The sequence below is a fragment of the Aythya marila genome (assembly GCF_965140915.1).
Source record: "Aythya marila genome assembly, chromosome: 25".
NCBI lineage: Eukaryota > Metazoa > Chordata > Aves > Anseriformes > Anatidae > Aythya > Aythya marila.
In genome coordinates this window covers 6244864-6257134 of record NC_139066.1, presented here as the reverse complement: position 1 = coordinate 6257134, position 12271 = coordinate 6244864, and the positions used below count along the sequence as shown (strand labels likewise).

Genomic DNA, 12271 nt, shown 5'->3' with positions numbered 1-12271 from the left:
ACGAGGGTTTATTTTTGTTCCTGTTGCCTCCGCATGGTGCGTGGGAAAAAAAAAAAATTCTTTCCCGGTTGTATTTTGTTTCGTTTTGTTTTGTTTCGGCACTTCAGTGTCAGTAAAAGCAGTGAATCCCGTTGGGGCAGCATCCCTTTTACACCCCAAACTCCTCTGCTGCACCCCAGCCCCCCGGTGAACCACACCGCGCGTCCCTCGGAGAGCAACGAGGAACCAGGAGCCTAAAGACAAAGCCTGAAACCGTCAAAACGCCACTTCAGTCCAAAAAAAGCAAGAAATGATCGGAAACCAAACTATGAATTAGGACATCAGTCTCTATCTGACAGGATTTATGTTTATTTCGATGACCACGTACACGGATAATAAATCTTTAGGGAAATTCTACCAAACTCTAAAGCCCTCAATCGAAGTGCGTTTTGTAATTTTAGTTTTAGTTTTTATTATTATTTTAATTTTTATTTGTCATTTTGCTAAACTGTGGTTGGGTGTCTAGTTCAGCTTTAGATTTATTATGTGTTTCTCTAAAACCCGTGCCACCCACACGGATGCTTTAACTGACAAAAGTTTCTAGGCTTCTCCCTGTGTGAATGCAGCCTGCCAATCCTCCTCTGCTGCAAAATGGGAGAAATGGAGCTTTACCAAACAAACGAAAACCCAGCCAGATTTCCATTTTGCAGCAGGCAACTTTTTTTTTTTTTTTTTCCCTAGAATTTTTTATTTTTTACACTTCCCAAATTCTGGGCCCTGGATTAAACTTTTCGGCTCTTTCTTGCTTGAAGTAACTCCTTAGCAAAAGCCAAAGTTCTTTGCTGAGTGAGTTAGGCTGAGCTGTCAAATTCTTTTGAGAAAAAGATTGATCGTTTCTCTCTTTTTTTCGGTTTGTGTGGACCTGGCCACTTTAAAAGGAAAAAAAAAAAAAAAAAGGAAGGAAGAAAAAAAAAAAAGAAGAAAAAAAAAAGAGAGAAGAAAAAAAAAAAAAAAGAAAATCGTCCCGGGAAATGACTTTTCATTTTATTTATTTTGTAAACTCTGGAAGTGGATCTGTTCATTGGCAGGGAGAAACGGGGAGAAAAAGGATGGGAAGGCAGAAATGCGATTTCAAAGGTATCTGTGACCTTAAAAACACATTTGGCTTTTAAGGAAAGCGTAAAGGGTGCGTTGAGTGTCGCTTTGGAAGCAGGATTGCGCTGTTTCTTTAAAAGTAGTTTAACGAGGTAAATCTGGCCGATCTACCTGGACTTGACGTAAACGATTACTTGATTTCCTAAGCGCCTCATACCCAGGCTCAGCCACAAACCTGCGGACCGGACCGTCCCACAACGCATCCGCACGGCGGGCCCGTACCCGCGGCGGTGCCGACGGCCCTGCTCGCCTGCGGTTCGGGGCCTTCTCCCCGGCTGCGGGAGGGCACCTCGGGCAGGCAAAGGCCCTTTTCCCACGTCCGCCTCCCCCGGGGGGAACCAAATGTCCCGAGCCCAGCGACGGTGTCCCCACGGAGCCGCCCGGCACCGGCAGCACCGGGAATTGCGGGCAGCACCGGGCAGTGCGGGCAGTGCAAGCAGAGCGGGCAGTGCGGGCAGTGCGGGCAGTGCGGGCAGCAGCTCCTTGCCTGCTGGCCCCGCGGAGCCTCCCGCAGCCCGCCGAGGAGGGATGGCGGGGATGCTTTTCTGGGGATCTTCTCTCGCCTTTTTTTTTTAATCAATTAAAGAAAATAATGCGTTCTGTTTGCCACCAGACCCCGCCTGCCATTGGCCGCGGATGGCCACGTGACCACGAATTGGCTGCAATTTCGCCCCAGTCTCGAGTTTAATAGAGCAAGGTCCCCATACGCCTGTATTATCAGCAATATAACAATTATAAAAAGCCCGAGAACCATCATCATCACTGCCATAAAAACTGAGGCCCTCAGATTTCTTCCTCTCTTCCCCTCCTCCTTCCTCCCCCCCCCCCGCTTTTTAAAGCCTGGGCCCTGGAAAAGCCATGAATTTTGAATTTGAGAGGGAGATCGGGTTTATAAATAGCCAGCCTTCGCTCGCAGAGTGCCTGACGTCTCTTCCCGCTGTCCTGGAGACATTTCAAACTTCATCAATCAAGAACTCGACATTAATTCCTCCTCCTTTTGAGCAAACCGTCCTCAGCCTGAATCCTTGTTCCAGCAGCCAAGGAAGACCGAGGAGCCAAAAAAGAGCATCTCATGGCCTGCTCCAGCCCCAGCCTCCGGCACAGCCCGGCCCCTTGGCAGCGGAATTCCCCTGGATGAAGGAGAAGAAATCGTCCAAGAAAGCAACCCAGGCTCCATCCTCGTCTTCCTCCTCTTCCCCCCCATCATCTTCCTCGTTGCCGATCCCTGCCGCAGGATCTCCCGCAGGTTCGTATAATAAGGGGATGAGGGGGTGTTTGCTGAAATCGGAGAGGATTCGAATGATGAACAGTCCCCGCCGTCCCACCAGCAGCCTTGCCCTGGCTCCCCAGCAGACTTTGCCTCCCCGAAACTGTGTCACGCAATAAAATGCACCGCAGCAATGTACACCGCCGACGGGACGGGTTTTTATCCCCCCCGCAAATAAAAGAGAAATTGCTGCAACTTCTGCGAAAGCAAAGAGATTTCCGGGGGAGTCGGGCTTTTTATGAGCTACAGCGGGGGGACTTGGCAGCTGAGTCACAGCTCCATTTTCTTGACTTTCCCTCCCAGCCTTGATTTTCCTTACAACCTAGAGGGAAAAAAAAAAAAAAAAAAAAAAAAAGAGCGGAGGGAGGAAAGAAAGACGGGTGGGTAACTCTGAGGCTGCTGCGAGCAAGATGAGGAGGCAGAAAGACGGAGAGCAGGGCTCCTCAACAACCAGCACAGTGGGGAGAGACAGCTCACCATCGCAAAACTGATACACCCCCAAATCCTCCAACCCCCAGGCAAACTAACATCTCTCCAAGGCGTCCCTTGGCCAGGGAGCTCAGTAACCCTGGCCAGGGACCCTCCTTCCCCCGGGACAAAATGTGTAAGTGTAATTAACTGTTTATGTGTTTTCCTAGCACCGTTCAGGTAAAAAAAATGTTCAGGCAGAAAGGCGGACACCACATTGGCCAGATAATACAGGAATCGAAGCCCACAGCATCAGTCCCTAACCTACTGGCGGGGAAAAAAAAAAAAAAAAAGGGTCGAAATTCCCCATGTTTGCGTGTCTGCGAAGGGGGCAGAGAAGAAAAGTCTCTAAAGGGAGAGGCCAGGGAGCAAAATCCTTTCTCCTCCTTGGGGGCAAGGGTACCGGAGAGCGATTTCCAACCTTCTTCCACAGTGGGAAGAGCTTAATTAAACATTTATCTTCTCTCGCAGCGGCTCCCCAACCCTCCCCCCACCCCCGCTCGGTAGTGCGGGGCACGGTCTGCCCTGCCCGCTGCAAGGAGGGGACGGATCCAGACCCTCCATCCGCGCACCGGCCCCCCTCCCTCTTTTGCAACGTGCGGTTTTGTGTGTTTAAGACACCCAGGGGCTCGCAGACACCAGCGGCTCCAGGAGGCTCCGGACGGCGTACACCAACACGCAGCTCCTGGAGCTGGAGAAGGAATTCCACTTCAACAAATACCTCTGCAGGCCCCGCCGGGTGGAGATCGCGGCTCTGCTCGACCTGACCGAGCGGCAAGTCAAGGTCTGGTTCCAGAACCGCCGCATGAAGCACAAGCGGCAGACGCGGCACAAAGAGCCCCCCGACGGGGACGCCCTCTGCCCCGGCCCGGACGAGGGCAGCGACCCCCTGGACGAGGCCGAGGACGGCCCCGCGATGGGGCCCAGCCGCGGCCAGGCGCGCCCCGAGCCGCCCGGGGGCCCCCGGAGTCCGGCGCAGCCCCGCGCCGCCGCCTCCCGCCCGCAGCGCGCCCGCCCCGGCGGCCGGGACTCGCCTTCGCTGCCGGAGCTGGGCATCTTCTCGGCAGAGCCCTGCCTGCAGCTCTCCCCCGACCTGCAGGACTCCCTGGGGAGCCCCGTCCACTTCTCCGAGGAAGACCTGGACTTCTTTGCAAGCGCACTTTGCGCTGCAGAGCTGCAGCAGCTGAATTTCCAGTAGCGGGCCCGCTCCCCGCCTGCCGCTGCTGCCCCGCCAGGCCGAGGCGCCCCCGGCCCCGCCGCCAGCTGCCCCCGGCTGCGGGGAGGGGGGGGCGCCCCCGAAAACGCCCCCGAGCCACCATTCGTTCAATCACCCCCCCCCCGCGCCCCAAACTCTTTCTTCCGAGACTCGCGTTGCAGGACCCGAATCACAGTCGCAGTATTTATTTTACAAGGCTCACATAAAAGAGTAGGGGTTTTGTTATTATTTTGTAATTAAAGCCAGGTTCTTAATTACAGGCTTATTTCTTATTTATTTTAAAGACGGCGCCCGATTGTTCTCACGCACATCAGACATGTCAGGCCTCGAGAGAAAACATTTGTAAATCCTTCAAGTGACTTTCTCAGGAATCAGAAAGAGACTTTTAGATTTCCTAATAAAATGATAATGATAATAATAATAATAAAACAGAGGAATTTTCTTTCCTCTTTTTAAGTTTTAGATGTAGACTATTTATTAAAATCTTTTAATAGTAAATGACAAATTATTTATTGTACATTATTTTCATAGAGTAAATAAATGCCTTTACAAAACTAAGAAACGTGGGTTGCTATATATTTCATTCGAAATTGTTCTCTCTCTTTTTTTTTTTTTTTTTTCCTAAACCAGTCTCCTTCCTCTTCCCTGATTTGCAGCAATCTGGTGTCTTTATAGTCTGTTCATGTGCACTGAGAGAGAGGACAAAAGAAATTGCTCCCAACTAATACTGCAAAAGGCTTCGTGAGTCAGAAATATTTGCCCTGTTCCGTTCTGTCTGCGTTTCCTCTGAGCTTGTTTTTTTACTGTTATTATTATTATTATTTTTAATAAATCGAAGCCCGGTATTTGTTTCCCATGCTAACACTCGCTGGTGTGTTTTTGTGACTCCCTCCCGTAAGCACGGCTCGGGCCGAGGGGAAGGCAGCACAAAGGCAGCGCTGCGGAGCCCCCGCACATTCCGCTCCCGTGCTGGGGGCGGGGGCGCAGCCCCCTGCAGCCGTTCGTGCAGCCAGGCCCGGAGCGGTCAGCGCTGCCCCTTGCCGTGAGCCCACTCCTCCGTCTCTCATCGCTTTCAGCAGGAAATAGAAACGTGCCACATCGCAGTTATAAGTATTTTAAATGTTCCCGACTACCAAAAAAAAAAGGCGGAAAAAAGGGGGATTTCGAGTAAGTGCAAAACATGGGTAGCGTGAGCCATCATTTTGGCCAACAAAAAAAAAAAAAACTACAGAGGGCAGAGGGGGAAGAGATTAGCCTGAAAGAGGCATTCTTTTTTCATCCTCCGTCTTTTCAGCAGCAAAACCCAGAAAACCTCCGGCCTCGTAAATCTGCGGTCTCCTTCCGCAGCAGTTTGCGCAGCTCTGTCTCGGCTCGCGGATCTCTTCACGAACGCGGTCTAGCAACGTGCGATTTTAAACACAAACCTCACATATCAGGGAGGGAGGGCGCGAGGCGGAGGGGGTGGGGAGGCTTATGAATGGAAGGGGGTCAGCGCAGGAATCAATCGCGGTGACACCCAAAATAAATCACATTACGTCTTTGCTAAGTCACCGGTGGTTCCTCGGGCACGGCAGAACCCCGGCGGGGGGCGTCTGCGCGCGGGGCGAGCCCGGGGGCGCCGTGGGCAGGGGCCGAGGGGGGCGCGGGGAGCAGCCGAGCGGCCCCTACCCGCGGCGCTGCCCCGGCCCCGGCCCCAGGGCCAGAGGAGGGCCGGCGAAGGGCGGCCCGCGGCGGCCGGGGGCAGCGAGCCGCGCCCGGAGGGGCCCGGCCCCGCGGGGCTCCCCGGGGCCGTGGTCTCCGTCCCGCGGGGCCGTTCCGGCGCTCCGGCGGCTGGGCGGAGCCGCCCCCCCGCGGGCCAGGGCCTGGGAACGCGCTCGCTCGTTCTGTGCTTTCGTGTTGGGGGCGTCGGAGCCGGGCTCGCTTTCTGCTTCGGGCAGTAAAAGGAAATAAAACGAAAGAAAGCAAGCCCTCGACAGATGTTCTCGAAATTGCTGTGCGAAGATCTGGGTTATCGCTCCCCGCCGGAACAAAGGCAGGCTGGTTTTACGGCTACCTTTTCACTCGGAATGACACCGCTGGCCTCCCTCCCAATCAAGCGAGCAGACGTTTCAGACCTGCTAGCAGCTCGCTCCGGGAAGGAGTCAGTCTATACTGAAAATGGACGTGGATGGCAGTTACGGTACGCAGGTGAACGTTACCAAAAGCACCCTCCCGTCGACGAAAGGAAGCGGCCGGTGCGCGGCCCGCGGAGGCTGCAGCCCCCGGCCGGGAGTCGCCCCCCGCTACGCTGCCCCCTCTCCCGACTCCTTCGCTCTGGAAGTCCTCGAGCCAGGCGGGGGAGGCTGGGGGGTGGGGGTGGGGGAGGGAAAGCCCAGACCCAGCCCAAGTCCCACAGAAGGCTATTCATTATCTTTAAGTTTATTTAATATCTCCAGCTTCTGGAACATACTCAGCGGCAGCGTTGGCGCTGCCAGACGCTGTCTATCAAAGCGCCATTTGTTCCAGTGCTTTACAGATCCCCCCTCGCCCCCCCCCCGCCCCGCAGCACTCCGGAGCACGGGCTTGTTGCGGGGCGGCCGGAGCCGGCGTTCGGTGGCGGGGGGGCGCGCAGCCCCCGCGCTCGGCGCTGCCTCGGCCCGGGCCGGGGCCGCTCCCGTGCCCCGCCGGGCTCACGCGTGTGCGCGTCCCGTGCGCCTGGGGTCGGGGGGGGGGGGGTTCTCGTTCACCCGAGGCCGCGTAGATCGGCCTCTCTTGGCGAATGGAACTCGCAGCGGATCTCCACGGCACAGCCGCCCTTTCCGCGTGGAAGGGAGGAGGGGAAGCGAGAGGCGGAGGGGGGCGCACACTCCTTCCTCCTCGGTGTCCCCCATGCGGCGCGGCCCACGCAGGAGCAGACCCGGGGTGGGGCGGGAGCGGGGGGCTCCACCGACGTACACCCTGACACCTTATCAATACAAATCTCTAACAAGGGCCCTTCTGCAGGTCGTAATGACTTCTCAAAGTTGCTGCAGGTCTAGAAAGCATGCCAGTCACAGCCACAGATCAATTCTACACCCACGGAAAGTGACTTAATAAATGGAACCTCGCCAGTTATTATCCTTGCTAACAGCAGGCCCTTTCTTATTTGTCCTAATTAGCAAGACTGAAATGTCGGAGGAAAGAAGGGGAATATTCAATAAAATCTAAATTATTGAATGACTGTAAGATTTCGCCATCAGTTCAGCCATTCTTTACCTTCTTCAAAATGTCAAACAAATGGGGAATGCATATTTGCAACCCTGCCCTTCTGTTCTGTGCAACTGGAGGGCATACATTAAGCATATTAAGCGTATTCAGCTCTTGATCGTTGTCAAAACAGTGCAATTGCCTCACGATTATTAACCTAGAAATATGCAAATGAGATACACTCGCACGTGTTGTAGGGATGCTAAAGTAATATTTATCTTGTGCTGGTCTAGTCTGGGGATGTGTTTGCTAAAGAGCTACTCGAAGCCCTGAAGATGTTGAACTAACCCATTAGAGCCATGGGAAGGCTCAGGGCGGAAAACCTTCTGTGAAGGATACGCGGGCGAGACCGAGTGGCAGGCCCCGAGCCTTTGATGTGAGAGGTGGGAAGCGTTTACTTCTCCCGGGGAATCACCCCGACCGCCCTCCGGAGCTGCCGGTGCCAGACTTCGGCTTTCCGGGAACTACTCTGTTTTCTCAGCTGAGTCGTAGCATTTGTCCCGCATTGAATGCATCCCTGTCCTGACTGGCAGGAGCTTGAGAAACTTTCCTAAGGCTCCATCACCGTCAAAGCAAGGAGCTGGGACAGGGCACTTTCCTCTGCTCACCCTCCTGGCACCTCCCGCCTCCAACTTTGCCGGTTACTCTTTCCCTTCTAAGGGGGAAATGAGTGTTGGATTCAGAGAAACTACCTTAGGAAACGCTGCTGTTAACCCAGGTGAACCTAGGTCTCAAAGCCAGGGGGATACTATTTAGAATCGTGCCGGCTGACATCACTAATGCTGACCTACCAATACCGGCAATACCGATGAAGATGTGAATAAAGCCAAGCACGTCGGGTCTAGGTGGAGCTAGCCCACTTCTGGTCCGCCGGGTGCTGATAACTGCAGGGACCGGAGTGAACCCGAAGAGCTTGGGGCTCCCCGGTTCAGTTCCGGCCCTGCACCCCTCAGTGGGGCTGCCGCCCCGGGCAGGGCGCCCCTGTGCTTAGGAGGGACACAGACATCTCCTCCCCGAGGCTTAAGCGAACCTCGGTGGCCAGACGAGTGGACTGGATCACAGGCACCTCTGCCCTGGGGATCACGGAGGCACAGCCGATGCGAATCACAGGCTATAAGGACAGGTTCCCCGAAGCCAGCGGGAGGAGTTTGATCTTTCGATGCACGAGGAGGTGGGATATGAAGGGGTTGTGCCACGCTCAGAAAAAGAAATACAGAAACAGTTCTTTCTCACCCAAATATTCACTCAAAATGTCACTCAAGAGGCCGAGAACAGAAACCAAGTCTCTCTGACCGGCTAAGAGGGTTTCTATCCGCCCCCGGGGGATGGTGACGGCCCGTCCAGAGATCTGCACGAACTGACTCCAAGCCAAGCCGCCAAATGCCCGGCGGCTCTTGGGGCGCAGCAGATTCCCGAGAAGGGACATCGCGCTCCAGCCGCCCCCGGGGCCTGGCCCGGCCTTCTGCCGGCCCCCGAGCGCGGCAGATAAGAAGCGTTGTATCTTATCTGAAGTGTCTCGTATTCATTCTGCAGCACGGAGATAGCCCCGTGCTTGTAACTCATGCAAGGGATTCCTTTCAGCATTTCTTTGGAATCCCAAACTTTGAAGCATTTCCCCATATTATTATGTTCTCTCTTCAGTTTTTAGACTCAAATATACTCAGGCTTAGTAGGCTATGATTTAACGATGCCACACGGTTACCGAGACTGTAAATTTCTGACAATTTCTAAGGACAAGTCCTTTTCGGTGATAACGAAGCCCGCAGCCAAACACGCATCCCGAGCGTCATCGCTGCTTCTTATAAATCACCCCACGAGGAGCCAGAACTGACATTTCTTACGCACAACACAAACTTTCTCCGCAGAGAGTTATCTTAAACTCCAAAATGAAGCATCTGTAGACTCTGTGTGCTCTGGAGCCTTTGGAAATGCTCCATTTCTTCTGTGTCGCCTGCACAGAAAACTCCCAAGTCTGCCCCGGGTAAAGATTTCTTACAAGAAAGAAACGCCTTCAGAAGGGCCTTATCCTTCGTGTCAGGCAAGATGTCTCAGCAAGCAAAGCTGCTCTTAGGGCGAAATCTCCCTTTGGTCTCTCCCCAGGCTGCTGCAGTCCCGAGTGTCACGGGGCTTGCTTTATGCCGCTAAAAGAAAGACATTGCACTCAATAAAAGCTTTATTTTAATAAGATGCCTTCATCGGGTTGGAACGAAAGGCGTGGTTTTCTCGAGGGGGCCCAAAGCCTCGTCCTCGTTAACAGTGCAAGCGCGCGGGTGTGCTTCCAAGCGGGGCAGCAAGCCCACGAGCTGCCCTACGTTTTGTTCACCACGGCCCTCTGCTTCGCGGGGGGCGGAGGGGCCAAGGGCACTCGGGGCGTTTGGGCACGAGAAGCCTCCTGCCACCGACAGCTTCGCGGGAAAAGTGATGTTATTCTCGGTTCTTATCTGCTTATCGGGCTGGGTGTGGGTGGCAATGGCTCCCGAGGCGTGCCAGGCCCCGGGCTGGAAGGAGGCCGAGGAGGGAGCTCCCCTTGTGCTCCCTCCTTTCCTCCTCCACTGACCGACCGCTCTCTTGGGCAACGCAGTTTCTTTTTCCAGGAATCAAAGACCTGAAACCTTCCCACTGGCCCTCTCCGCTCACTCATCTCGAGATATTTTGTTTTAATCCCGTCGGTTTGGGGGGTGGGGCAGAAGAATTACTGTCTTCCTTAGCACGTGAGTGAAAATCAAGCAATAGATATGACTAAAGGCTAATTAACTATTTTCGTGGTGTGAGGGAGGAGGCAAAGCTCTGGTAATTTGAGAACCTCCACTTACACATTTTCTTCGGATGTTTTGACCACCTCCCTTCTCTCAGCTTTCCATAAGGGGTTTTAACGGAATAAATGTTTAAATAATAGCATTATGCTCGCCAGGCGACTGCTTGTTACCAATAGTCTGGTATTTCTTTCACCTGCAGTATCGAAACTGGTTCTCACACCTTCTCCGCAAAGGGAACGAAAACCAAGCATAACGACAGCAGTGACCTGATAGCGGTTCCAGCGCTAGGAGGGAAATTTGGAAAAGCGGTTCCCCGGCGATTCCCAGTGTGCTCGCGTGCTCATTGCTGCTGCGGCTTTCGAAAATGCCGCGCAGCAGCCACAGGCCGTGCATTCTGGGGAAGAGCACGTTGCTCCGGGGGAGGAAGGCGGCGCCGGGGCAGCGCGGGCCGAAGCGGAGCCCCCCGAGCCGGGCAACGCAGCGCAGCGCACCCCGCCCGCCGCCCGCTTCCCGGTTCCGCTGCAGCCGGCGGCTGCCGCTGCCCCGCCGAAGGCCGGGAGGCGGCTCGGCCCCCGGCCGGGGAGCCCGGCACCTGCCGCCCCGAAGTCTGCCCGGTCTTGCGCTGCCCGGGCTCCGCGAGCAGATGGCGAACGCCCGAGCCGGAGGGCGACGTCCCCTTGCTGGGAGGAAATTGGCTCCAGCCCCCCATGCTCTGAGCGCGACAACTGCCTCCACGGAGGGGAAGAAAACCCTTAGCCGAAGTGGTTTCACCTCTATGCACCCCCGTCTCAGTTCTACCTTCGCCTTCACACGCCCACCTCCTCGATAGCTTCTTTTCCCGAAGAAGCCATGGCTTGGAGTGGCTTCCAGGGGTCCAAGGACCACATTTTATTCCTGCTTGGGTCGGGATCTCTGCTCTGTTCCAGGGCCAAAATTTTGATCCCGTCCCATACGATTATTCCGTCCACCAAAGAAGCTGTGTTACCCCCCCAGAACTGCCTCAGGTCTGAGTGGAGCTTAATAGCAAAACTTTTTCTTCCATAACTCCGCAGAAGTGAGCTATCTCGGAGCTAATTTTGCAGTTCCAGAAGACAGCTGTATTTTAATGACATAAAGCACCCCCTTAATGTAACAGTGGAGTGAGATCATGGTGCAAAATTATCAGACAATACGAAACAAATGGTTCAAGGATGAAATAAACATCTATCCTTTTTTTTTTTTTTTTTTTTCATTTTACATCCATAAATCATCTATTGTAAGTATCGTTTAAATATAATACATTCAATTTAAGCGCGAACACAATACAATACAAAAAGCACTCCTGGAATCAAATTAGAAACCGATTTCTTTTGCAAGGGAAATTACGTGAGAGTTGCTTTGAATCTCTATAATCACTTTCTGTGTTTTCTGTTTTATGCAAAAAAAAAAGAGGTATCCAGTTTCAGAGAACATTTGTATCGTAAAGTATTTTCTTCTTGAGTATCTCAGCATCAGCAAAGTCTGCAGAATACATGAATAAGTAGTAACACGGCACTGGAAATAGTTTCTCTTTATTCTTTTTATTGAAGGACGAGAGACGTAGTTGACTAAATATCACGTCTTCTCTCGAGGGCATTTGAATATGGGAGGAGAGCTGATGCTATTGCCGTTTCTTAACAAATGCTACCCCAACGGGTTGCATCAGCCAAACCTCTGAACTAAAGTACGTGCTTACGCCTTTCAAAGTGAACTTTTGGCCTGATTAAAAAAAAAAAAAAAAAAAAAAAAAAAAAAAAAAAAAGTGCCCTCCTGGTTCTTCCTAGAGGCTGAATAAGTAGTAAATATCCTGACAAGTAACAAATGACTGTGGGCGTCATATTGTTGGGTGCTCTTGTCTCCCTTCTGCTAACAAGTAAATAAATGTTGCCTACCTATGTTTCCATTCTCTGAGCAGTGAGTGGCCGGACTGAAGTCAGTGTCTTTCCACCTACTCATCACAGGGACTCTGCTAGAGGAAAGCTCCGGTCTTACAGCAGACTCAGGAAAAGACCAAACCAGGTCTGCCGTAGAACAGCAGAGCCTGAAGTTCCAGAACTGGTTAAAGCCCTTAAAAACATATAATATTTTCAGAAGTAAATGTAGGGATAGGTAGGTACACGGACAAATGGATGGATAAAAAGATGGGCAGGATGGTTACACCGACACAGATAATTTTTGGTTCCATTC

The 12271-nt window shown here is 53.1% G+C and overlaps 1 protein-coding gene across 1 annotated transcript; it reads left to right on the top strand.

The window, feature by feature from the left end:
* The first annotated feature begins 587 nt into the window (after window positions 1-587).
* HOXB2 (homeobox B2) lies at window positions 588-5555 on the top strand. Its single transcript, XM_082778867.1, has 2 exons — window positions 588-2380; window positions 3487-5555. The coding sequence occupies exons 1-2, from the start codon at window positions 1993-1995 to the stop codon at window positions 4065-4067; spliced, it is 969 nt and encodes a 322-aa protein (XP_082634993.1). The 5' UTR covers window positions 588-1992; the 3' UTR covers window positions 4068-5555.
* The last annotated feature ends 6716 nt before the right edge of the window (window positions 5556-12271 follow it).

Coding starts and splice junctions, on each gene's coding strand:
- HOXB2 (XM_082778867.1), top strand. CDS start 1,993: ATGAATTTTGAATTTGAGAGGGAGATCGGGTTTATAAATAGCCAGCCT. Junction 2,381..3,486: donor TGCCGCAGGATCTCCCGCAG/GTTCGTATAATA, acceptor TGTGTGTTTAAG/ACACCCAGGGGCTCGCAGAC.